The sequence below is a fragment of the Spea bombifrons genome, chromosome 7, assembly GCF_027358695.1.
Source record: "Spea bombifrons isolate aSpeBom1 chromosome 7, aSpeBom1.2.pri, whole genome shotgun sequence".
NCBI classification, from domain to species: Eukaryota; Metazoa; Chordata; class Amphibia; order Anura; family Pelobatidae; genus Spea; species Spea bombifrons.
In genome coordinates, this window is record NC_071093.1 from 30,383,360 (window position 1) to 30,410,606 (window position 27,247).

A 27,247-nucleotide genomic window follows, 5' to 3' on the forward strand; every position below is an offset into this window, starting at 1 on the left:
AGTACATACCCCAAACAGAATGGATGCCTGTCTGGATCTGGTAATAACTAACAATGATGAACTTATCTCAAACATCAAAGTAAGAGAACACTTTGGGAATAATGACCAGAGCATGGCTTAATTTGAGATTAATTCTAAAAAGCAAATGGGTAATTACTCTACAAAAATACTCAATTTCAGAAGGGCAAACTTTGACAGGCTAAGGTCAACGATGGAATGTATAGACTGGGATGGATTGTTCTCTGGACGAAACACAGAGGACAAATAGAATACCTTTAAGCACAAATTGCAAAAATACACATCACAGAATATACCTATGGGAAACAAATACAAAAGAAGCAAATCAAAAGAAATTTGGCTTACCAGGAAAGTGAAACAAGAAATGCGAAAAAAACAAATGTCATTTAAGCATTATAAAAGCAAGGGATCAGCCGTATCATTTATGGCAAATAAAGATGCTAGCAAAGCCTGCAAAAAGGCGATTAAAATGGCTAAATTGGAAAATGAGAAATGTGTTGCCAAGGAGAGTAAAACTAATTCCCAATATATCTAAATTGAAAAAAGTTAAAGGTAGAGAATGTTGCCTTTAGTACAGTTTGGGCTATCATGATCTTATATTTCTGTTTTCTGACTCGTGATGCCTGCCTACATCATCTGTCCAGAGCAGCACCTTTGTTCAGCCTTTAGGTGAACAATCTTTGGTGACCATTGGTGGAAATTGTATTCCACAGGTTCAGTCTGGGATTAAAGTGTTAATGTGTTTTTTCTACCATCGGGAATAGAAAAGCAAACCTAAGAGTGCTAGACAAACTATCCTGCTTTTCTTCTTTATTTTATTCAGTTAATTTCCAACATGTCTAGTTAGTTTTTTGTTTAATAACTGTTTTTGTTTAGAAGCAACCTGCACTTTTAGTCTCCACTTGTCTATAGGCCTTTATTATCTGAAACAGGAAACTTGGTAAGGGAAGACAGAGAGAAAACTGACATCTTAAATATTTTTTTCTTCTGTATATACCAAGGATTGCATAGACAACAAAGGAAGGTATTCTTTACAGTAAGGTATGGAATTCACTGCCAAGGGAGGTGGTGTTATCAAATACATTGGATGCCTTCAAAAGGGGTCTGGATATTTTTTTTAGAAAGGCATGGCATACATGGCTATAAATAGAATTAATATTTCTGAGCTTCTTGATCCATGGAAAACTGATTGCCCTTTGGAGTCAAGAAGGATTTTTTCCTCCTAAATGCAGAATTCGAAGTAGCTTAATCAGGGCTTTGTTTGCCTTCTTTTGGATTAAGAGTAGGAAGGTTAGGCCGAAGGGTTCAACTTCATGGACTTTAGTCTTTTTTTTCAACATTATTTACTATGTAACTATATAACCATGTATCAAACAAAGCTCTCCATACATTTGATAACCCTAAGAATAAATATAAAATAAAATATTGCTAAAATAGTTAAATCCAAAAAAACCCGGAATGTTTTGAAACAGGAAAAGTACGAAAACAAATGCTCAAGTTATCCACTTACATCTTAAACCTCAATAATACTAAAGCTTTCTAAATGAGCCAATTGTTGGGCTCATAGCACCCCAGTTGGTGTATCTCCATATATTCTTTAGGTCTCAGGTAATAGTGACCAGTGACCATCAAGCACATGGCAGGAGTGGATAGGATGCTGCTCTAGCGCAACATGAGATTTTGATTAAGGCACCACACATTTTAAATTTACGTACATAGACACGCAGGCACATTTGCACATACAAATGTATCTTTTTATATAAAGTAATACAACAGAGACTGGATAAGATTTTTCATTTTATTTAGTGAATTAAACAAATCTGTAATTTGTGATTTCTCTAATAATACTGAACTCTCCTGAAGGATCCAATTCTGGGGTTCATAGCTCCCCAGTCAGTGTATTTCCTGTAATCTCCTGGTCTCAGGTAATACTGACGTCCCCTGTAGTTGGGTTCTTCATAGAAAACCCAATGGCCATCAAGCACGCGGCATGAATGGATGTCATGGTAACGGAATTGCTCATGGACACTAGGACAATCTTCAGTGAACTCCATCATCTGACCTTGGAAATCTTCTCTCTCATAGATCCTCAACTGGAATGGCCCCCGATGCTTTAATAAAGTAAATTAACATACTAGGTTAACAAAATACAAATCATTAAATCATGTCACAAGATACAGTTAATAGTAAAGTTAAATGTGATGTGATTATATGATATATAATGTCATATTAAATCATATATCAGTCGCTTCCAGACAGAACATTATAAGCATATTTTAGCTTTACCAGTGGTGGATCTCTATATTGGAACTGTACTATGTGAGCTGGTTGGAGAACTTAGAGACTCAAACATTGCATTTGGACCAAAGAGATTTGTGATTAGTCAATGTCTCTTTCTACACCTTTGCAGCTGGGGCACAGGAAGAAAGTGTCATATCAAGGCACTAAAAAGGTTCACTGGACCAGAAAAGGGAACTCCCTTGCCAAGGTAGGGTCAAGAGTACAGTTATTCCCCTCACAAATACATCACTCCAAGGCATAACCGTTCTGCTACCATTAGAAGCTACAGCTATGTGATGTCTAAAACTCAATAATCATTTAGTTAACGAAGAGGAATTAATAGGTAAAGTAGTTTTACGGTTCACACCTGTGGAGTCAGGCGACAGGATCTGATAGAGTCATTAAATCCCATCCATTGTTGAAAGTTGGGATATTCTCCTTTTCTAAGGAAGTATTGGTGTCCTCTGTAATTGGGTTGTTCATAAAGAATCCAATTCCCATTTTCCACTCTGATGGAATTGCAGCGACTCAGATATGATGAGATGTCTGGATTGTCAGAGTTGCACTCATAGGAGCGGCCCTGGAAACCTCTGTCCTCGAAGAAGGTGATCTAAAGGAAAATGAAAATAATAAAGAATAGTACATCATAGGCACATCATACACACAATTTAATGATTAATATATTAACATAGAGAGCAATTTCCTAAAATAACTTTTCATGGATCTAGGTTTTCTTGTTACCTTAACCATGTTGAAGGCAGTAGTCCTATTGGATCTCAGTCCTGTTCAACATTAACTAGAGAGGCCTTTTTATACCCTGTAAACTGCTGATGCCTGCATACATTGAAAGGGATGCTTACACTTCCCTGTCAACTATAGAAAATGTATAGTTTCTTTGTTCTTCATTGTTTTTGATTGTTCTCTTTAGTTTAGAAATGCTTGCTTAAAGCATTATTGTCTATTATGTGAGTCACGCTAGTCTAAATATACATTTTTCAAGAGTAGATGGAACCATGAATTGAGGCTTGTCACAATGTAACTTCCAGTCGATTTGTAATCTGCTATGTAATGAAAATTATTTTAATGGAAATTATAAAAAAAAAAACTTTACTTTTGGCAGGGAACAATGGAAGCATTAACAGTTAAAACTGCATTACACCTATATTTCAAAACCATGGGCAGAAGTGTGTCTCTGGAAGTTTGCACCCATTAAGCCTATCTTTGTTTCTCTATTTGTATGCTGACGCATTAACAATTCCCTTCAGTTTGAACTAAGGGGCCTTGTCCAAGCCCTGTAAAACAGCCCCAGACCACTGCCACTTCTCCATCAAACTGTACAGTAGGTACTATGTATTTAGGTAAATAGTGTTCTCCTGGCATTCGCCAAATTCAGATTTCTCCATCAGACATCCAAATAGTGAAGAGTTATTCATCACTCCAGAGAAAAGGTTTCCACTGCTCCAGCTTCACCACTCCAGTCGACTCTTTGCATTGTGATTAATGATCTTGATGATCAGCTTGTACTGATGCTTTGGGAATTTTAGAATTATGTAGTGGTGTCACCATCAAGGAAACCATCCAGTTCCCTAAATACTTGCATTTCAAATGCCCAAGAGATGTCTAGTTTAAAGATTTATGGTTTGATTGGCCAAATTAAATTGGCCAGGTTCAAATATGTCACTTATAGGTCATAGGCGCAGACTGACCAGATGTCAAAAACAAAAGAAAAAAGCGTACCTCCCAAATGTGGCCTTTTAGCCCCCAAACAACCTGACAAATCCATGCATGGGTAGTATCACTCTACTCAGGGGATGTTGCTAAACACATATTGGGGTGTTGTTTGACAGTGACATATACCAGGAACTATAATTTCATACCTAAAGTAGAATGTGTGTGAAAAAAACAAACTTTATCAAAGGCTGTTGGAAGAATTGCACGTAAAGAATTAAAAAGCTGGGATTTTAAATACCCTGGGGTGTTTAGTTTTCAAAAATATAAGGTTTGATGCGGTAAATCTAGCGTTTTACCTCCAAAACAACCAGGCAAACCCATGAATGAGTGGTATCACTATACTCTGGATATGTTGCTGAACACACATTGAGCTGTTGTTTGACAGTGACATCTACCAGGTACTATAATTTCATACCTGAAACTGAGCGTGGAAGGCGGTGGACGTGGTTTCAGTGTTCTGCACCGGGATATGACATCAAATCCTGATGCACAGCATCCGTTGCCACGTGTATCACAAGGGAGCAGGATCGGAGGTCTGCATTAACAGATCTCCCTTGACTGATTTTAAGCCAGTTAGAGCAATAGCTTTGATCTCCCCAATGAGCTTGCTACTCTAGAGGCGGACATTATAGTCTGTCTTTGGAGGGGTGTGTACACAACGCTAGCTTGGTGGCACCCCTCTGATGAGTGGCACCCAGGGCAGACCACCCCCCAGGCCCCACCTAGATAAGCTACTGTTGCCTCCCTTACTGCTATAACAGCCTCTGGTCTTCTAGGGTGGCTTCCTACAAGATTTGGGAGTGTGTCTGTGGGAATTTGTGCCCATTCAGCTAAAAGAGCATTTATGAGGTCAGGCACTGGTGGTGTACTAGAAGTCATAGCTTGCAATTGGTGTTCCAATTCAATCCAAGGCATTCAATGGGGTTAAGGTCAGGGCTGTGTGCAGACCACTTGCGTTCTTCAACACCAAACTGTATGAATGAACTGGATAACTAGCCTACAAGATATAAACTATATAAAGAACATAACAAAAAAATATTTCAATGATAACATCAACTGCGGAGTATAAGCTTGACTAGTTTGTCGTGCCTATAAATCTTTTTTAAGAGGAACACTTTTATTAGGAACACTATTGAAACATCCTGTGGACATTCCTACAGTGCCTGAGACAGTGCCTGGTGCATTTTGGCTATAGTGAAGTGTATGTATCTGATATTCTGTTGCTGTCCCCACCTTGTCCTGACTTGTCTGTATATCATATTGCTGACTTCGGCTTGTCCTAACTATGATTTGTCTGTGGATTCCGTTGCTGAGCCTGGCTAGTCCTGACTTGAATTACTCCTGCAACCTACCTTCCCGGGCGTCCAGGTACCTGGTTTGCGGATCCACCCAGAGTGTCAGATCCTCCCAGGGTGACACTGACTAGAGAACAGATAGTCCCATCACAGAGGAAAAAGTTAAAAATGTTATACAGTAAATACATTGGAAAAACATTACACCCCAGATGGTTACTCAATTTTTTTTGATACAGAGGAATTTATAAAATTCAATGAGATTATGAAGCCAAAATTACTGCAACATAAGTAGATGATATTCTAATATTATCCCAATATTAAAAAATGCAAGTCTCTGCGCTTTGCAAAAAATTATTGTCCCATCTCCCTACTGAACACAGATATTAAAATCTATGTAGGACTGGATGTATGATACAATAATGGAACTGTGTATCTCCTTTAGGGCAAGGGATCATTCCCTGTCTGGTTTAATGACACCCGACAGGGATGTCCTTTATCTTCTTTGCTATACATACTTGAGACAGGATCTCTGGCTTTTGACATTAGTAAAAAAATTAAAAAAAATAAAAGAAAGGTGTGAGAGTAAAGCAATGGAAGCACAAGATTAGTTATCTGCAGATGACTTAGTAATTACATTGGAGGATCCAAATACGTTCTTGAAGGAATTCATTAGAGTTATGAACATTTATTAAATTATAAATTAAATGTAGATAAGACAATAATATCTGGGAAAAACTTAAAGGCAGAAGAGAAAAGTTTAATTCAATTTTACTTGGACCATGCACAGTTTAGACAGTTTATATTTTTAGGAATAAAGTAGATTTGGGTGCCAACAGAAAGTTCATGTTTCTTTTCGTATTTGTTATCGGGAAAAACATTTTCTTCTGATTCGATGAAATGTGTCGTCTCCGTCTTCGGTTTGGACAAAATTCTTCCAATATTTTTGTTTTCGGAAATCCCATTTGTCCATCCGGTTGCCATTAAAACAAGAAATAATAAAATAAACGTTAAAAGAGTTGAATTAAAGGACAACTGTAGTGGGGGGGAAAGTTTCTTTAAACTCTAATGACATCCGAGCTGCTGTAAAACTCATCCGCTCAGCTATTCACATGTAACAAAGAAACCTTAACATAATTAGCATGAAGCAGCAGCAGCCAGGAAATGTTTGTATAACGTATTCAACAGAGAAATTATTCCTGCACATATTTATAATATTAAATAAATAAAACAAGCCCTTTAGGTGCAACATGGGCGCAGTCTATCATTGTGCAATACGGGTGCAATAGAAAATTCAGTGGGTGCAAAGTGGGTGCAATGGCAAGTCATTTTTGTTTTCCATTTTTTGTTTCCTTCTTTTCTTCTGTTTTTGCCCTGTGTCGTGGACATACCTGGGAACTTCTTCACTCCGGGTACCCCGAGGCTTCCCTGGACTGATGTCAGCGGGCTGTCCCACGACATCTGTGGGCGGTCCCGCTGATGTCGGGGGCGTTCATGCTGATGTCAGGGACGTTCCCACTGACACCCCCATTTAAAGGGAAAATGGGCGTGTCAAGAACCTTGAACCGTGACCAGGAGGATTCGGTTCTTCACCCAGAGAGTTCCCAGATATGGTCATGGAAGAATTTACTACTTTTATATGTAGAATTAGAAATAAAAGGTTAAATAGTTTTTAATGTTATAAGTGACCTCTCTCACTATTCTTAAGAGTTACAATATATCCTAAGCCTGGTATTTTTGTTTCCTTTTTTTGTTTGAATTAAATGACAGCTTGAGGCATCATACTCAGAAGGCAGCAATAACTATTTTAGTGGAGTTGCTATACTTTATGGTACATATTTAGAAATCTCTCCAAGGAAGCTAAAACCGTAATAAAAATAATGCACATGTGAATTAATAAATAGATGTTTACATCTTATCCGCGCACAGATATAGATTTTTAGTGCTTAAAATTTGGAAAGAAGATCTTCATTTAACGACAGAACAAAGCACATGTAATACATTTATAAATCTTGTTCATAAAGCTATTCACTGTTTAAATTTTATAGAACACACATTATAAAGCAATAAGCTATTGGTATTATGTTCTCATGAGCCTCTCAAATATGTACAGCTCAATAATTCCATCTTGCTGCAGATGTGAAGGCAATAGAGCAGACTCCCTCTATATGTGGTGGACTTGCAGGCCAATTAATAATAATTCTTCATGTCAATATAATTCTTCATATTGAGAGATACAACTCCTTCCTCCATTCCTAAAACAATACAAACCAAACATTGGAATAAAGATTTCGGCTGCACAAAAAACGTCTTTACATAAGCGAGTAATTTTCTAAATAGTATTTATCATTGAACTTATGAATTTATAAAGAAATGACTGTACTTGTTTGTCTGTTTATGTTTAACTCTAATAATGAACCTTGATTTGTGCACTGGGGCACAATCATGCTGAAACAGGAAAAGGTGTTCCCCAAACTTCTTCCACAAAGGTGGAAGTATTTAATTGTCTAAAATGCCATTGCATGCCGTAGCATTAACATCACTCTTCACTTGAGCTAAGTGGCTGTCACGCTTGGAGGTAGTACCTTGTGGTTTTGGGATATGGAACCCAATAGCAAGGACCAACTACAGGTACAGAAAGACTGGAACGTCTAAAACAGGAGTAGGCAATCTGTAGTCAGGAACAGTTCCAGTCACAGTTCCAAGGTCGAGGCAGGCAGCAGGTAACAAGGTCCGAAGGAGAGCCAAGAGTCTGATTACTGGGAAGTCTGGTAGAAGATCAAGGGAACAGGAGCAGGAACCGGCACAAAAACAGGAATAAGAACGCTGGGATATCTTCTGCATAAAGGCTCAAAATAACCTAGCACTGAAGGCATGGTGTCATGGATTTTTATGTTTCCTGATATTTCCCATCTTGCCTCCGTTGCCAGGGAAGCGGAGGATGGAGCAGCAGCATACGGAATATTATTGGAGAAATAGATTTCTGGACAATGTGATGTCAGAGGAAGCATGCCATCCTCAGGTGTCTCATTTTGTGCGGTAGAATGCATCATGGAACACGCGGTGAAACGCATGGTGGAATGCTCATGTCTGCCATCTTGGAAGACTGATCGCACACCATCTGGCCAGGCGGCATGGGAGAGTGGACGTGCCAGGTAAGATCTGACCTCGGGTGTTGTGGGCCCAAGGTCAGCGAAAGGGGCCCAGCCCAAACCCTGAAAACAGCCCAGACCATTTTCCCTCTTCCACCAAGCTTTGAAGTAGGCACTATGCATTTTGGTAGGTGGCATTTTTCATCTGGCTTAAGATAGTGAAGCTTGATTCATCACTCTAGATAGCATGTTTCCACTGCTCCGGAGTCCGGCATGCTTTGCACCACTCAAGCAGACGATTGCCATTAATCATAGTGATATTCCACATCTGCTTGTAGCTGCTTGGCCATGGAAATTCATTACACACAGCTCCAGAAGCACGGTGCTTGTGACTGTTCACGATTATTCACGATAATAACATGTCTGGTATATCCTCTTTACTTCTAGTCACACACCTAACACCGGGTGTCTTGATGTGGACCAAGTTTTCCAGAACACATATAATTTTTACATATTGCTGACTAGTCCAGATAAAGTTCTGCCCTCCAGTATGGAAGATGTATAACTAACTGGTTCCCTTCCATGAGTCTATACGGGATGTATATCTTTGCTGTGCATTAATATGCAAAACTCATACGTGTCATAAAAAACATGGCTGATGTGGTCACCCTTATGGACACCCGAAATGTAAAGGTAATAAATGTAATTTGCACTATTAATGCAAATTTCTTATCAGAAATCTGAATAAATCAACTCTGGGTTTTGTCGGTGGTTGGGGATACAGTAAACCGTTTATTTTAAAGCATGACAGAAAATAAAATGCATGGCAATAAAATTAATACAAAATTAAAATTCTGTTTTTAATTATATTGTGCACAATAAGCAACAACTGTAATACATGATAATTAATTAATAGTATAATTAATAGTATTGCACTCTCCTAAAAGAGCCAACTCTGGGTGTTGTGGCAACCCAGTCTGTATATCTCCTGTACTTTCCAGGTCTTAGGTAATACTGATGTCCTCTGTAGTTGGGCTCCTCATAAAAAATCCAGTCACCATTAAGCACATGGCAGGAGTGGATGTCATGAAAACAGAATTGGTCGTAGACATAAGGGCAATCTTCAGTGAATTCCATTGTATGACCTCGGAAATCTTCATTCTCATAGATCCTTAGAAGAAAAGGACCCCGGTGCTTGGAAAAAAGAACACATTACATGAAAATAGGTAACTTCATAGGTAACCTCCACAGCAAAAGCCTGGTTCTTGTGAATTATTTTCCACAAGCATTTTTATGACACAAGCATTGTGATGTACAGTATACGTAACTACTCATGACATCAGTATAAGACAATTCAGGAAAAAGGAGAGGTTTCAGCCCACGTCAATGCATATGGATTTGTTTATGCTTTCAACTTGAATATTATGGTTATGCTTGAGATAAGTATAAAAAATGGTTCCATGGAAGTTACTACCATGTTGGCTTGATTATAAGATGACACCCCCCAAAGAAATTTCAATATTAATTTAGGAAAAAAGAAAAATCCTGAATATAAGACTACTCTATAGGAAAAATGTTTTACTAGTAAATGTTAATTCACATGTAAACTATTTTTCACATTTAATAAAAAAATAGATTTTTTTTGTTTGTATTACCTTTTATTTGCCAACCTGCCCCTCCAGTTATGCACATCTGCCCACAGGCTTGCCACTCTGCCCACCAGATATGCCTTATACCCCCTTATATGCCATTCTGCCTCCCTGATATGTCACTCTGCCCCAGACATGCCTTATACCCCCTATATGCCATTCTGCCTCCCTGATATATCACTCTGCCCCAGAAATGCCTTATACCCCTATATGCCACTCTGCCTCCCTGATATGCCACTGTGCCTCCAGAAATGCCTTATACCCGCTATATGCCACTCTGCCTCCAGAAATGCCATATACCCCCTATATGACACTCTGCCCCCCAGATATGCTTTATACCCTCTAAATGCCACTCTGCCTCTCTGATATGACACTCTGCCTCCCTGAAATGCCTTATACCTCCATGAGGAGGTCATATCATGCCGGTGCTCCGTCATAGAAGCGCCGGCGGAATTGCCGGCAGCAGCGGAGGTTGTCTGCATGCCTCGCGCAGACGTTCACCGGCTGCCAGGGAGAAGGAAGCAGATGCACATAGACAATGGCACTTCCGCTGGGGCTTGTATGATGGAGCACCGCAAGGTCATGTCACGGCGGCACACTGTCATAGAAGACCCCAGAGGAAGTGCCGGCAGCAGCAGAGGCTGCCAGAGAGGAAGATCCAGGCCCCCTCTATTTGAGCAAATAAGGTATTTTTGTATAATTGGCACAACTTTTAACCATCAAGTTCTGGTCTTAATTCAGGTAGCATGTAACAATCAATTTAATATGAACCATCTAATTTCTATTTAAAGTAAATGTCATTATATAACTGGATTTTTTCTGCCACCAAAAGCTGTAAATGTGTGTCTCACCTGTGGAGTCAGGTGACAGGATCTGACAGAGTCGTTAAATCCCATCCATTGTTGAAAGTTGGGATATTCCCCTTTTCTAAGGAAGTACTGGTGTCCTCTGTAATTGGGATGTTCATAGAGTATCCAGTTCCCATTCTCAACCTTGATAGAATTACAACGGCTCAGATATGAAGAGATGTCAGGATTGTCAGAGTTGCACTCATAGGAGCGGCCCTGGAAGTTTCGGTCTTCGTAGAAGGTGATCTACAACAATAATTATATTAGCAAATTATCTATGCCCAAATATAATTCTGATGAAATTGCCACTGATGTCATTGCCATCAAATCTAGTGCAAAAACCATACGGCATACTATTATGTCCTTGGTCATCTAGATCATGTTGTATAAGACGAAGGGGTTAAGTGTATGGATGTCGTCACTGTCCTACCTTGAGGAAAACTTACAATACAATGGCTCTTAATCATCGAGCCAGATGAACTACAAATATATATGTAGGAAGGGACTTCATTAGCATGCAACAAAGAATCAGATCAGCGTGGTATTTGAGGAAAGAAAGTCACTGAAATACCACCAAAAGGAGACCAGGGCCCATTGAGCTGTGAAATCGGTTGAGGTTTGTGACTTTGCAGCATTGAACTGAAGCTCCCATGTGGCAACATTGCAGTTTATTGATCCAGGATGCAGCAATATGACATCATATCCAGGCATGCTGTTTTAATATATTGTAAAGAAGATGGGTAGTAAAATGTGTGATGAGCCTGACAATGGCCTCTTTCCAAACCCTCCCCTGGCTCTAACCATGCCATCAATTAAAGTGTCCTCCTTTGGAAACCTGTGAATTGTTGGGGAATATGCTGCCTGGTACTCTGCTCCTATTACCTATCTCTGCTTACCGCAAAAATAGTTGTCCTAAGTAGAACTTTTGGTAATATTATATGTTTCCTTGCATGGGAACATAATAAATCACTGATTTACTAAACTAGACAGTATATAAAATAAAAAAATGGTGCTCATTTAATCATTTAAAATATATATACAGTATTTGATATAAAACACACAGGAAATTAAATAATTAAATAATTTACCTTAACCATGGTGAGTGGAGCTATTCTGTAGGAAGTGAGAGTTGTTGTCCAAAGCTAAAGGTAGAACCTTTTTTATACTCTGCTCACTGCTGATGTCTGCATACATTCCCAATGAGTTTTTCTGTTTACTAAAGGAAATGTATAGCTCATTTGTTTTTTTATTGTTGTGTAGATTATTCTTTCCTTGTTGCTTTTGTTTAAAACCCAACTTTTTGAAAGTCTTATTGTATGCTGTGGGAGACTAGAAAAGTAATTTAATCAAAACTGTCACAGTCACGAACTGTTGGCAGTCACGTGATACAGATGTTTGGTGTATAAAAGCCACTTTAAACAACTGAGAGTTCCATGGCTTATATGTATGTAAATCTTTCTATATGATTATTTAATATTTACTGTAATGGCTATTATGGTATTTTGTTTTTTTTATATATAAATGTATACAAAAAGAAACATACATACAAGTAAAAAAGACAAACAAGTTCTATACCACATTCATACAAAAAAACCATAAGAGATCAAATGCATGTGTGTGTGTACAGGCTGGATTCCCTGGGGACCTAGAATATAACGTTGTTTTTAATCTATACATAATCCGTTTGCTCAAAGGCTCTACAGAGTCAGAGTAAAAATAAAAGCTAATGGTTTAGTGTTTCCAGATCTGTCGAGAAAGCGTCCCAAATCGACCAAATTTCAATATATTGTGAATGTTTTTTATTTAATCTATATAATCCTTCTTCCATATCTCTTTGATTGTTTATTTGGATTTTAATATCTGTCCAATTGATGTTGCTAGGGGATTTCCATTGTCTAGCAATGGTTAATTTTGAAGCCATAAATACATGTACTAGAAAACATTTTTGTTCCCATGAACAGCAAGGTAGATCCAAATGAAATAAAAAGGATTGGGGTGTCAGTACCACATCTGGTGGGAAGATTTTTCGATAGATTTGTGAGATTGAGTTTTTTATTTGCAGCAATCCGAAACATTCCCACCAGATGTGGTACATAGTGCCTTCTGCCTTAGCACATCTCCAGCAACAACTGGGCATATGTCGGTTAAACTTTGAGATTCTGGAGGGGGTAAGGTAAATTAAGATTATGTGTGATTTTTTTAAATTCGCTGTTAACTCTTCCCCACTCCTCTAGTGAGAAAGATTTCCCAACATCACTTTCCCATTTTATCAGGGCGTTTGGTTTTTCATAATCTTCAAGGCTAGATATAACCTTAGACCATCTAGACGCTAAACTCTATGGTATTTGGATAAAAATTACACCACATCCCTACAAGATCCTATTTTTGATTTTTCTAAAAATCCTGTAAATCCAAAAATGAGCAGACTCTATCCATTCGTATTATCTGGGAGATTTCGTTGATGTTGTTCTCTTTCCATTTTTTTAGATTGATGTTATGTATATTTAATTGGAGAACTTCAATAGGAGTAGATGGGAGGAGAATATTGTTTATTCTTAACTTTTTCTTTAATTGTTTAAGGGAGAGTAAAACATCTCTTACAATAGCGTTAGATATTTTATAGATGTTTTCTTGACCCAGGATTGCCCAAAACAGACTAAATAAATCTAGCGATGGAATAGATTTCTGTTCCACTGCTCTCCAGAACGTATTTTCTTTTGCTCTTTTGTCCCATCTCAAAAAGTTGGTAAGCATTATTGTATCATAATTAGAGATCACATCCGGTACAGATAGACCACATCTGCTTGGATTCCTAACCAGGTTTTTGAATGAGATTCTGTATTTTTTCTCACCCCAAATATATTTCATAAACAGATTTTCGAATTTTGATGGCAGCCTTATCGGTACCTTCAGTGGAATAGATCTAAATAAATATGTCAGTTTTGGCATCAAGTATGCATTTACGCAGTTTACTCTACCTAACCAAGAGATTTCCAATCCCTTCCAGCTTTGAGTATTCTCCCTTAAAAGTGATAAAGCATTGTTATAATTCTCCTCGATTAATACCTTCAAATTCATCTTAATCCTAACTCCTAAATAGTCTATGAATTTCATTGACCAGTCCCAATTATATGATTTTTTAAATCTGTCTATTTGTTCCGCAGTGAGATTTGCAGTTAAAGTTTGAGTCTTCTGTATATTTAATTTATAACCTGAGAAACTGCCAAACTCTGTTATTACTTCTAGCACTCTATTAATTGAATCTTCCGGTTTAGTTAATATTAATAAAATCGTCTGCGTAAAGCGATATCTTGCTTTCTCCACCCCCGAACTTGATGCCATGGATCTTATTGTCCCACCGTATCAGAGAAGCTAAGGGTTCAATAGTTAGAATATATAATAGGGGAGCTAATGGGCATCCCTGTCTTGTTCCGTTTCGGATTTCAAACCAGTCACTCTGGCCTGCGGGAGTGTGTATAAAGTCATTGTGTTATTTTTGAAATGGCCAATTGTACCAAATGCTCCCAAAAAGGTCCAGCTCACTCTGTCGAATGCTTTCCCTGCATCTAATGGTCTTTACCAATTATGTCTATCAAGTTAATTACATTTTCGAGTGTTATCCCCTATATTCCTGTTCTTCACAAAGCCCGTTTGATTTTTATTTATGAGCTAGGGGATAATTATTTTTAACCTATTCGCCAACATCTTTGAATATATCTTAATATCTAAATTAATTAATGATATAGGGCGATAGTTCAACAGAGTCGCTGGGTTCTTGTCTGGCTTTGGGATTGGAATCAGATCCGCTTGTAAAAATTCTGTCGGAATTATGTTATTTGTTGTAAATTCATCAAAAACCTTCAGGAGCTTTGGAGAAATAATTCTTTCAAATAATTTATAAAATGCTACGAAAAGCTATCTGGGCCCGGTGCTTTCCCATTTTGCATTCATAGGAAATGCATTTCCTATTTGTCTAGGAGATAACTATGTATGACACAGAACATATTATTACTCTTTCAGAGTCTTCACCTCATGCATTTTAAGAAGGGGTTACCATATAGTCATTCCCTTTGGAAAATAACTATAATCAGAGCTTGAGTCAATTTTGGAATGCTTAGATGACATGACTTTGAAGTGATCAAACAACCAGTACACCTATAGCCTGGGTGGAGTATTTCTTCAGCTCCTTACCCCTGTAACTAAAACATCTGCACAAAGTGACACTAGAAACAAGACACGCACAATATCTCCCTCCTCTTCCTCACACTACTAACCCTAGGCTCACTCTTCACACTCTAAACCCTATGCTGACACACATAGATGCTAACACCATATACTAGCACGCCCGCACACACATGCTGATGCTAAATACTAACACACACTAATGAAAACACCATACGAACATCATATGCTGACACACAATCATGCTAACACCCACCTGGTCAGGGTTGTGGCCTACCTGCAATGCTTGCCTCATGGTTTCTGTTTGTTAGGGCACACCCATTTTCATTTATAGCCTCTGAATACAGCTAACCCCGCCTCCTCCTCCAGGCTGTAGCTATAATTACTGAGCTGATTCAGTTGCTAATTGCCCTTTTGTGGTACACCATCTGATTTGCACATCTAATTCCTGTGTATGACCCAGTCTGGCTGATATTCCTGATTCCTGTATACGGACTCCTGCCTGTTCCTGACTAAGAGTACCTCTCCATTCCTGATCTTGACGTGTATGACTACCAGTGACAGGGTCACGGGATATAACCTGACCCCAATAAGCCTCTTGTCTCCCTGTGCCAGTTCAAAATAGTTTAGAAAGGGCCCTCGGTGCGGTCCAGGTCGGAAGGGCCCTTTCTAAACTATTTTGAACCTGTACAAGGAGACAGGAAGAAGGGGTTGCAGGGGTCGCACTGGGCCCCGGGCGATTGCTGTAGTTACACAAGTGACTTTAGGACACCAAAATACATAAAACATAATAATTATTGATGCCAATATGTAAAAAAAATATTCTAAAAATCTCAGATTTTTGCAGTTTCACTCAGGATTTCTTCTTTTTTATGCTTTAGTCATCCATCCCTCACATATCTCATGTGCCTTTTGTAGTACTTCTGGATTCAGGGGTTTGGGGATAGTGAAAGTTTTGCTTTATAATGTTTTACTTAATGTTTGGACTAAAGAGCAATCAGAGTTCTCAGCAGGATCTGGACAGACCCTTCTGGTTCTGTTCTCTTCCCCTGAGATGTTTTGTTGAGTGTCCACATTCACACCTATTATAAGGAAATGCCTGTTCATGTGATCAAGCGTTCATGTAGTTGTAATGTGCCAGTACTTGCTCTGAGTGCTGCTACACCCGATTTATCAGTGAACGGTCAGAGTAACTGGCTTCTGCTAACAGTCCAGGCTGTCTATTAACCACTGCAAAAGTATTGGATGTAAATAATTGTCCTAAGGGTCATCTTTACCTTGTATTTGGGGATGTATATACAGCATGTTTGTGCACTATTTCGTCTTTAGTGTTTACAGATCACTAAAACAATGCATTGCAAACTTAGAATGTATCCACTAAAGGGAGAGTTGACAGGAGACTTTTGGTTTTGGCTGATAATTTTGCTGATTTAACTATAGATTTGACAAGGCCACCCACGCTGTGAAGCTAACTGGGGTTGGACCTTCAAAACACAAAGATAAGTCATGGAGTTAAAAATAGAACTTTTAATGTCTTTATGAATAACATGGTTCTTTTATAATAGACCCAATATTTCCAAACACCTTAAACAGATCAAAAAGAACTCTATATTGGCAGTTTATTAATCTCTTAATGACAAGACTGTTTCTTACTTGTAGTACATTTTGGGACAAAGGCTCTTAACATTTTTCAGTGTTGCTGTTTAGCTGTAATTTTCTTCTTTCACAAACAAACATGGCTTTCTTTAGATTCCATTATTTTTATCATATCATCTAATTTACTATAAAAAAAGATAAAATATTTTAACTCTTTCCATGAATTGTAGGACTTGCTCATTATTTTTTTCTTTACGGATTAGTAAAACTAATCACTGATTAGTGAGCTGGCCTCCAGTACCTGCATTCAACCTGCAGGAGGAACTCGAGAGTTCTCAAGAGACCCTGTGAACACATTCATTTTTCAGTTGGCGGCAACGTAATTTACTTGATGGCACTTGTGGTTGCTCTACGGAGCAATCACAAGGCGATCAGGGCAGGGGGGTTGTGTTGATACATGCCTCGATATACGAACACAGAAAGTGAGTGCTGAACCATTTTTTCTTTTTTATCAATATCGAGGAATGTCATCAACACCTATCACTTCCAAGGAAAGATATATTCCAAGGAAAGATATATGAGTCCAGGTAGAGGGGCATTAAATATGTTTAATGTTAGTGGGTAACAAAAAGGAAGAATCAGAAAATAAATGAAAGTGGCCTTCTCCTTATTTTCATAAAATGTGCCATTCCTTTATAACACATGCCATTAAGATTGAGACACATTTAAAATTTAACTGATGTTTATTGTGTGCAATACAAATTCAATTTAATTCATATTATTGATAGTACTGTACTCTTTTGAATGATCCAACCCTGGGAGTCATGGCACCCCAGTCGGTGTATCTCCTATATTCTTCAGGTCTCAGATAATACTGACGTCCTCTGTAGTTGGGCTCCTCATAGAACACCCAGTGGCCATCAAGCACATGGCAGGAGTGGATGTCATGGTAGCGGAATTGCTCATAGACTTGAGGACAATCTTCAGTAAACTCCATCATCTGACCTCGGAAATCTTCTTTTTCATAGATCCTCAACTGGAATGGACCTCTGTGCTACAATGAAAAGAAAAAAAATAGTCACAACCACAAAATATAAAATCTTAATGCAGGTAAAATGTTTCTGATTTCACACGTTAAAAAACATTTAATAATTAAATACTAATATGAATTACTTCCAAAAAGTAACAACACTAGTAAGTAACAAGTAAAATTACAAAGGAATTGTACAAAAATTAACTGCTGTACTTTTTACAGAAGGAAGAAGAGTATTAGAAGAGATTAGTGGCTGCATAAAAAGTGGTAGAAGGGATGCAGGTGGTGAACACCGTTTATTCTTGAAATACCAAAGAATACCAAAGAGTCAACAAGCATAGTAAAGATGCTTTAAATGTTTTAGTGCTAGTGCTTAAGCCTTTAAAATAGATACAAAGGCGGCAACAACATATCAGGTTTCTCACCTGTGGAGTCAGGCGGCAGGATCGGATAGAGTCATTAAATCCCATCCATTGTTGAAAGTTGGGATATTCTCCTTTCCTAAGGAAGTACTGGTTTCCTCTGTAATTGGGTTGTTCATAGAGAATCCAGTTCCCATTTTCCACTCTGATGGAATTGCAGCGACTCAGATTTGAGGAGATATCTGGATTGTCCGAGCTGCACTCATAAGAGCGGCCCTGAAAGTTTCGGTCCTCGTAGAAGGTAATCTACGATTAGAGATAAAAAGATAATAGCACCAATAACGTCCGTTTATATAGTAATACAAATTACCATTAACAAACATCCGGCTTTATGTCTATGTCTGCAGATACCCTTCTTTAATCTGCAGACCTGGAGGCTGTCATTGTTCATGTGTCATGTGATAATTTTGTTTACTTTCCCTACACAATCACCACACCAAGCTGATCCTTTATGGTAATGACATGTAGCCCCATCCTACATAGACTTTCATTAGACAGAATGTCTGTCTGGGTTATTAATAATAAGCCATGCTATTTCTTACCACAAAGCAATATGATCGGTCACGTCACGGTGAATTGGGCTAGGAAAACTGAAATAAACCACATGGCTAATATGGCTGCCTGAAATATATTATGCAAAACCTAGAGCTGTTCTAAAAGAAAACAGCACCATATTTTTTTAGATGTTATATTAATCGGATACTAATAATAACAAACATGGTGGAAGTTCTTCTTCAAAACATCTATTTATACCTACTTAACTGCATGCCTCAGAAGTACAATCCATAAAAAAGTAGTTCAGTTGTCTATGTCTACTTCATTTTTAATATATGTTAAACATTTTACTAAAAACTCATATTGCCATGTTAATACTTATAGAATTGACATGTCTATTAAAGCAGCACATTACCTTAACCATGGTGAATGAAGTGGTCCTGTTGGAGTTTAGAGCTGTCCAAAACCAGTTAGGGAGGTGTTTTATACCCTGTTCGCTGCTGAGGTCTGCATACGCATCAAAAGATGCTGACCTGTTTTCTGCTTAATGCTTTGTACGGAAGCTTTGTGCTTTATTGCTCTGTTTTGTTAGATTGTTCTTTTTTGTTACTGTTGCCTATAGCTTTTAGATCCCTTATTCTATGGTGTGTGAAAACACAAACCAATACTTTTTAGAAAAACTCAAAAACATATGATGTCAAATGGTTAGCTGCATGATATACATTGTGTGTGTTGTATGTACATTTTCTGCAGATTACATATTTTTTCTGTTTGCTCTATTTACAAAAAACAACAAAAGGCTTTTTACAATACAAGCTTGTTGTATTGCAAGTTTTTATTTTATTTTGTTTGGTTTCTCATTTGCATCCGGTCACCAAGAAGTCAAGCTGTAAGTTTAGTGTTCACTCAAACTGTAAAGAGCTATGGGAAAATTACAGTTTAGGGTTCATCTACTGATGATTTGTGAAACCATGAACCATAATTTTGGAGAGGTCATCCAAATAATAATATTATTTGGAACAAAATGGTAGAAAATTAAAGAAATTTCTCTGATGCAGCAGATGACATGAGTGGGCCCCATAGACTTCAGTAGAGGATTACATTTATTTTAAAATCACAATCACACCTGGAACAAAGTAGGATGTGTGGGCTATTACGGTATTTAATTACCCCGGCCCATTATGCATAGGGTGGGAGTAGGATGCACAGTCGTTCATCTTCTCCCCTCTTTTGTTATTGGAGGGTCCTAGGGAAGTCAATTTTGTTGTTAAAAAAAACCTTTATTTGATTATTTTCCCCCAAAAATGTGTTTAATCATATGTTAATAAAATAAGTGTTAACGTCTAATAGCATATCATATATTTATTTAGCTAAAATTGATAGATGACATTAAACAGACTTAATATAGAAACATGTACTGCATATAGACTACATTAAATTGTAGAAAACTCTACGTTCATAAAACAATACCATTTGACCTCTCATACCTTTCTTTCTCAGGCTTTAGGCTTAGCTGTTAGGGCTGTTGGCAAGTGGCAACTAGTACATTGCTATAAATACATGTGGGTAGGTGCAATTCCAGGAAAGGGGCAGCATGACTGGGGCTAGATAGGACCCACAAGGGTTAGGGGTCAGAAGCTGAAAGGGTCTGGCCAAGTAAAACTAGGTGAGCTAGGCTCACTAAATGCTGTAAAAACGCTGTATTTATAAAAGGGGTCAATTGGCGCCCTTCCTTGTCAGAAATTATGGGACAGAAATGTGTACTTACAGGATAGAAGCATCGATGGACACAGAGACTGTGTGTCCAACAACAAGGTCCGAAGCTTTTGGGAGGCTCCGGACCTTGAATAAAGATTTTAGGTGGAAGCAGAAGAATATTGCCTTGTGGCTCTAAAATATGACACCTGGGTGTCAGGGGGCAGTTCTTTCAGAGGTCTGTGTGAACTTGCAGTTCAAGTGGAGGATGGCAAAACTTGCAGAAGGGGTTTTGCTGGAAATGTCATGTGGGACTGTGTAGGTAGGGTCCAAATGTCTGTTTAAGCATGAGTGCATGAGATGTAGAAAAAAAAGAATCAGGATAAAGAAGGTACAACTCGGAGAAAAGGGAGTGATGCCAGTACAGGTGGAGAGGATGCATCCATAACTGACTAGACATCTGGATGCACGGGCTGCTGCTTTGCTGCTAAAGGAATTTATTTAAGGATTTAGGATACCTTTTTAAAAAGACACGTCTAGATTGGGGGTTAGGGGTCATGGCACACCCTAAAGTTATATCAAAAGAAATAAAGGCTGATCTGAGAGTTTGGGCCACATTTTTATAAGAGTATAATGGCAAGTCTTGATGGAGCCTTCTGTAGATAATGGGGAATTGAGTTGGTGGATGGATGTTTTTGGTACCTTTTACCAAGGTAGTTGGTGCACGGGTCTGTGGCCTTATGCTTGGACAGTGGCTGGTTTAACTAAAAATATGACTTTCCTTGAATGATTTCCCATGGTCATGGCAGTAAACATTTTGGCGAAGCTTTGCCAAGAAGAGTGTTAATTTTCAATGCGACAAGATGTGTGGTACAAGAGTACAAGCCTCTTCCCAGGTGCATGAACTGCTAAGGCACCTGGTGTTGAACTGTTTGCAATTAAATGTTTGTTTTATGTGTTCTCATGTGTCTGGTGTAGTTTATACAGTGGCTGATGCACTTGGCAGCAGTGGAGTCGCTTCTACAAGTCTGCTCCGATGGTGGACCGGGAGAGAGTTCTGTGTCTGGAAGCGCTGTGGCAGCTGGGAATATTGCAATTGGGCAGCTGTTGAGTAGCTCCCTGGTCCCAGAGTAGGCATCCTTCTATGAGAAGATTTGCAAGGAATGGGTCACACTTACGCACATGCCAGGGCAGATACGAGATCCTGACGTGTTGGCGGAGGTCATGCTTTGGCATGTTGGCTTCATGTACTCTTAAGAAGTGCCAGTAGCTGGGATATGTAGTCCCATGCTCTGTTCTTGTGGAGCAAGTTATATGGTCACTAAAGGACCTCCTTCCTTCAGTCCTGCCAGTGGGCTTCCTGCCGTCAGTCCTGCCAGTGGGCTTCCTGCCGTGCGCCCTGCCAGTGGGCTTCCTGCCGTGCGCCCTGCCATCGAGCTTCCAGCCGTGCGCTGCCATTCTCCCTAACCTCTACGCGCCGGGATATGATGTCACCCCGGCGCGCTGCATCAATAGCCGGCGCATAGTGATGAGGCAGCACTAAAGCAGAGGCCTGGCGTGACAGACCTCGCTCTCCCACTACATGATGGAAGATAGATGATGATGGAAGACAGAAGATGATGGAAGATAGAAGATGATGGAAGATGATAAAAGTAAGAGATGGGGAGAAAGGGGTGTAAGGGCTGTGTTGTGTTTGTAAGCTGGTGTGTGTGTAAGGGCTGTGTATATCTCTGTGTTTGTAAGCGGGTGTGTGTGTAAGGGCTGTGTATATGTGTGTTTGTAAGCTGGTGTGTGTGTAAGGGCTGTGTATATGTGTGTTTGTAAGCTGGTGTGTGTGTATGGGCAGTTTGTGTGTGTATGGGCAATATGTGTGTATGGGCAATGTGTGTGTATGGGCAGCGTGTGTGTATGGGCAGTCTGTGTGTGTATGGACAGTCTGTGTGTGTGTGTGGGCAGTGTAGGTATTTGTGTGTTTGTAAGCTGGTGTGTGTGTGTAAAGGCAGGGGAGTGTGAGGGCAGTGTATGTATATGTACATGTTAATGGGCAGGTGTGTATAAGGGCAGTGTATGTGTATATATGTGTGTGTTTGTAAGCTGGTGTATGTATGGGCAGTTTGTGTGTGTGTAAGGGCAGTGTTGGTATTTGTATGTTCGTAAGCTGGTGTGTGTATATGTGCATAAAGGCAGTCATGTGTAAGAGTAGTGTATGTGTATATGCATATTAAAAGGCAGGTGTGTGTAGGGGCAGTTATGTGTGAGGGCAGTGTATGTGTATATGTGTGTTTATGGGAAGTTGTGTGAAAGGGCAGTCTATGCGTATATGCGTGTTAATGGGCAGGCGTGTGTAAAGGCAGCATGTTTGTGTGTTTATGGACAGGTGTGTGTAAAGGCAGTGTGTGTATATATGTGAGTGTTTGTAAGCTGATATGTGTATGGACTGTGTGTGTGTAAGGGCAGTGCAGGTATTTGTATGTTTGTAAGCTGGTGTGTGTGTGTGTATGTGTGTAAACGCAGTCGTGTGTAAGGGCAGCGTATGTGTATATGCGTATTAATGGGCAGGTGTGTGTAATGGCAGTCATGTGTAAGGGATGTGTATGCATATATGCGTGTTAATAGACAGGTATGTGTAAAGACAATGTGTATGTGTATATGTGTGTTTATGGACAGGTGTATATAAGTGCAGTGTAAGTAAAACAACCTCTGTAAAAAAAAAATAGCTGGGGGGCACAATTTTCCATTCTTACCTCGGGTGTAAAAGGAGCTAGCTACGGCTTGGATCTGGAGACTGAAATTGCTGTCAGTCATGATATTTTGATTTAGGATTGGTTTAACAAAGACACTGATTCTAGTTAGTTTTTTTAAATCCTATGCCATTTAGGAAAAATATATTGTATGCACCAGAAATAAGTGAACAGATGTTTCTAGGTCTTTCCATGAAATATTTTTCCCCAGAGATCTGTTAAGCAAAAATTTGCTTTGTTAGCCCAATTTTAATGAAATCAAAAAAACACTATACTGAGTCATTCACACGCAAATATTTTGTAAGTAGTATTCCCCTTGGAATTTACTTAAACCAATTGCGGAAATGTTTATTATACACTCTTTGTTACTACTTCCTAAAGCTAGGTTCAACTCCTTTAAAAACAGCTGGTTTTTCTCTAATCTTAAAATGCTATTATATTATAGTGTGTTCTATACTTGGAGGAAAAACAAGGATGACAAGGAACTAATCTAAGTAGTGCAATCTTATACGAAAAAAAAGAAACAACCACATCATATGAAATATTGATATTTTACTGTATATCATAAAGTTCAAACATATTTGAAGGTTTGTTGAATTATTAGTTTAATAAAGATATTGAACTCGTCTGAAGGACCCAATCCTGGAGTTCACGGCACCCCAGTCAGTGTATCTTCGATACTCTCCAGGTCTCAGATAATATTGACGCCCTCTGTAGTTGGGTTCCTCATAGAATATCCAGTGGCCATCAAGTACATTGCAGGAACAGATGTCATTGTAACGGAATTGATCAAACACTTGGGGACAGTCTTCAGTAAACTCCATCATTTGACCTTTAAAGCCCTCTCGCTCATAGATCCTTATACGGAATGGGCCACGATGCTTTGAACAAACAAACAATACAATGTTTAATATTATAAGTTTACACATTTAAAAATGCATAATAACCTATAAAGTCTAAAAGATATTATCGACAGAAGACAAGTCGTCATATGGACATAGGTCCATCAATGTACTACAACATTATTGGACTGTACATCTTAAATGGGGACGCAGTCACTTAAAAGGCCTATTTTACACAGTATAATACTTAAGAACAGAATGAAAATGGCATACATGATGAATACATTTGAAGGTGTGTAACTATATCAGCAGCTGCCAACAGTTCCCTTTTGCATGTTTCTTTACCAATAGTACAAGTCATAAAAATGTAAGACAGGAATAGAAGAGGTAGAATAAGGCAAAATGTGATGAAGGGTGTACAGTAGGGGCATAACTAGAAGCCTCAGGGCCCTGGTGCGAGAATCTGTTACGGGCCCTGGTGCAAGAATCTGTTACGGGCCACCCCCAACCCAAAAAAACATGATTTTGTTTCTCACACTACCCCTCTCCCCCTTTTCACACTATCTACCCCCTTCTCAGGCTATCTACCCTCTCCCTAACCCCCTCCCTTCTCACTATCTACCCTCTCCCTACCCCCCTTTGTAGGTCACTTACCGTTCAGTCCTGTGGTAGGAGCGCAAGGCTTCTATCTCGCTGCTCTGCTGCGGTGCATGTGACTTCACTGCTGAGTGCCGGCATATGATGTCATATGCCAGCGCTCAGCGTGAAGTGCCGGCACCGAGATAGACGCCTCACGCTCCCACCACTGCAGCCGGGGCAGCGCTAAGGCAGGTGGCGGCAGGGAGCAGAGGAGACAGAAGGAGGCCGAGCGGTTGCTGAAAACGACCGATCGGCACCCCTTGGGCCCCCCTGACTGGCAGAACTCCAGGGCCCGTTGCAGTCGCTACCCCTGTGACCCTGGATGTTCCACCACTGGTGTACAGGTTAGAGAATTAGTAGATGGTGGTCAGTATGGCTATGGAGATATCAATGAGGAAATTAATAAATCTGACTTGTATGTAGTGCTAGATTATTTTATCTTACTTGTGGGGTTAGACGACAAGACCTGATGGAATCGTTAAAACCCATCCATTGCTGGAAATCAGGGTAATCGCCTTTTCTTAGGTAGTATTGATATCCTCTATAGTTGGGCTGTTCATAGAGTATCCAGTTTCCATTCTCAACTCGGATGGAGTTACAACGGTTGAAATATGAAGACAGGTCTGAACATTCTGAGCTGCACTCGTAGGAGCGGCCCTGGAAGTTCTTGTCTTCGTAGAAGATAATCTGTAAAATGGCAAAATGTTTTTAATATTCAGCATGATTACAACACGCATATATACTTAATCATATTAAGCCCATGTAACTGACAATGATTGATTAACATGTACATAGTTTTTAAAATAGAAAGAGGAAAACCCCATGAACCAATCTTGCAACTTTGCGGCATTTCAAATATTTCATTACCTTCACCATTTTGCTTAGGTTCTGTATGGTACCCTCAGTGGTATTTAAAGCAGAATAGAGTTGCCCTTTTATACTTGTCCTCCTGCTGATGTTTGCATACATTGAAATGACGGCAACATTTTTCTGTCTACTGTGAAAAATGTATAGCTCCTTTGTTCTTAATTGTCGCTGAGAATGTTCTGTATGTTTTTTGAATCCAGCATTCACGTGTGCTGTCTGGGGCTCTCATAGTTTGCTTAACAATCCAGTTAGAAAAATGGAATGAACAGTTTTAAAGTGTTTTCCTCATATAAAAAGCACATATATATATATATAAGAATCATTTTCTATTGAATTACAATTGTAATTAAATCATGTAAGTTAGTTAAAAAGTTCAACAAGTAGCTTTCAGTATGCTATGACGACACCATCACCATTTAAGTCCTTTTCTGGAGACCTTTATCAAGAGTAAATAAAAATCCACACTTTGATGGCATGTTAAAGATTCCAGAAGCATCTTTTGGATATATACAACTACTGAGCAAACATAAATGTAGGTAACAGCTCCAATTGTGGTAGGGGAAAATGAGTAGGAATGGAGAGGACAAGGACATATCAATATAGGAAGAAAGTTGGTCTGAGGTGTGCCAAAACCAACATGTAAGGTAGGCCTAGAAGAGGGCCCTGTGAGTGAAGAAAGAAAAGGTAAGAGACAGATAAAAAATGGGAGAACCAAGGGAGGTAAACATGAAGACACTGCAGCGCTGTTGTGGAAGAAAGAGGTGTTGGTTATAAAGCCAATGCCCTTCCTGCAACTACAGGCCAAGTTATCATCTATTCATTGTAAAATCTCTTAAACGAACAGTTTAGTGCCCCTTACAGTCTTACTAAACAACATTGTGTTAAACTAATCATTATTCAGAAACAAAAACTTCACACTCTTGGTAGAAACAATCCCTGCCTTATTTGATGGTCTGATGATTCTTTCTGCTCGAAGCAGCCAACGAGTGGCAGGAAAGATACTTAGCTGGCCATCTGAACTCACTATCTCTATACATAGCTTATACTCTAGTGGTTATGAAGGTGATGAAGGCCCTGCTCAAACAAGCTTACAATCTAAAGAAATGTATAGTTTCAATAATGTGACAGCAATACTGTGTCCATATTTAATCCATTATTTTTGGAGTTGAACTGGTTAATACCCCTCGAGCCACAGAAGGACAAATATCTGTGAGGACATCCTGTAAAAGGGAGTACTTTACCGTCCTGATGCAACGTGTGAAAGGAAACAACAATGTTGACAGCAATGACTATGGCAGGCCTTCTCTTAAATGTATTTGCTATGCAGTTAGTTTAAGGTGCTTGGGCACCTACATCGACAGTTTCTTATGCTGAGACCAGATGATTATTACTATGGGTGTCCAGAGGGGGACAAGACGGGGCACTTGCCATCTCCATGATGGAGTTGTGGACTTTGTATTTGAGTTGGGCAATATAAAAACTTTGATTTCCTCCTGAAGATGCTGGGCAGGACCCAGTGAAACTCGTAGAGTTTCCTGAACTTTGATGATTCTTGTTGGTCCTTGTATGAAATCATTTAAGTGATTGGTTGCTATGTTGCTAGGCCTATGCTTTGCACTGGAGTTTTGAAATCTTCTTAACAAGACCTAAAGCTTAGATATTTTTCACGTCTTAATCTTAGTAACTTCTTCTTGCAGTATTTCCAGGCAGTATTTATCATAACCCCAAAAGTACTTAACTGGTTTTATGGTTACCTCTACTTCTATTGATTTTCAAGGAACTATCTGTTTTTCTTTGTTTGGTTTCCAAACAAACATGGTTTATT

General features: G+C 39.1%; 5 protein-coding genes across 5 annotated transcripts in view; 1 reads left to right on the forward strand and 4 right to left on the reverse strand.

Moving 5' to 3' along the window:
* The window catches only part of LOC128501354 (carboxypeptidase O-like), a 165,620-nt gene that overhangs the window by 40,701 nt on the left and 97,672 nt on the right, over window positions 1–27,247 (forward strand). The window lies entirely within an intron of this gene.
* On the reverse strand, window positions 1,803–3,078 carry LOC128501375 (gamma-crystallin 1-like). Its single transcript, XM_053470815.1, has 3 exons — window positions 3,040–3,078; window positions 2,666–2,908; window positions 1,803–2,129 (listed from the first exon to the last, which is right to left on the reverse strand). Exons 1-3 carry the CDS (start codon window positions 3,046–3,048, stop codon window positions 1,857–1,859), a joined length of 525 nt encoding a protein of 174 aa, XP_053326790.1. The 5' UTR covers window positions 3,049–3,078; the 3' UTR covers window positions 1,803–1,856.
* LOC128501377 (gamma-crystallin 1-like) lies at window positions 9,215–12,034 on the reverse strand. Its single transcript, XM_053470817.1, has 3 exons — window positions 11,999–12,034; window positions 10,914–11,156; window positions 9,215–9,607 (listed from the first exon to the last, which is right to left on the reverse strand). The coding sequence occupies exons 1-3, from the start codon at window positions 12,005–12,007 to the stop codon at window positions 9,335–9,337; spliced, it is 525 nt and encodes a 174-aa protein (XP_053326792.1). The 5' UTR covers window positions 12,008–12,034; the 3' UTR covers window positions 9,215–9,334.
* Window positions 17,413–19,095, reverse strand: LOC128501364 (gamma-crystallin 1-like). The gene is made up of 3 exons (XM_053470804.1): window positions 19,054–19,095; window positions 18,147–18,389; window positions 17,413–17,742 (listed from the first exon to the last, which is right to left on the reverse strand). Exons 1-3 carry the CDS (start codon window positions 19,060–19,062, stop codon window positions 17,467–17,469), a joined length of 528 nt encoding a protein of 175 aa, XP_053326779.1. The 5' UTR covers window positions 19,063–19,095; the 3' UTR covers window positions 17,413–17,466.
* On the reverse strand, window positions 23,612–25,461 carry LOC128501362 (gamma-crystallin 1-like). The gene is made up of 3 exons (XM_053470802.1): window positions 25,423–25,461; window positions 25,000–25,242; window positions 23,612–23,955 (listed from the first exon to the last, which is right to left on the reverse strand). The coding sequence occupies exons 1-3, from the start codon at window positions 25,429–25,431 to the stop codon at window positions 23,680–23,682; spliced, it is 528 nt and encodes a 175-aa protein (XP_053326777.1). The 5' UTR covers window positions 25,432–25,461; the 3' UTR covers window positions 23,612–23,679.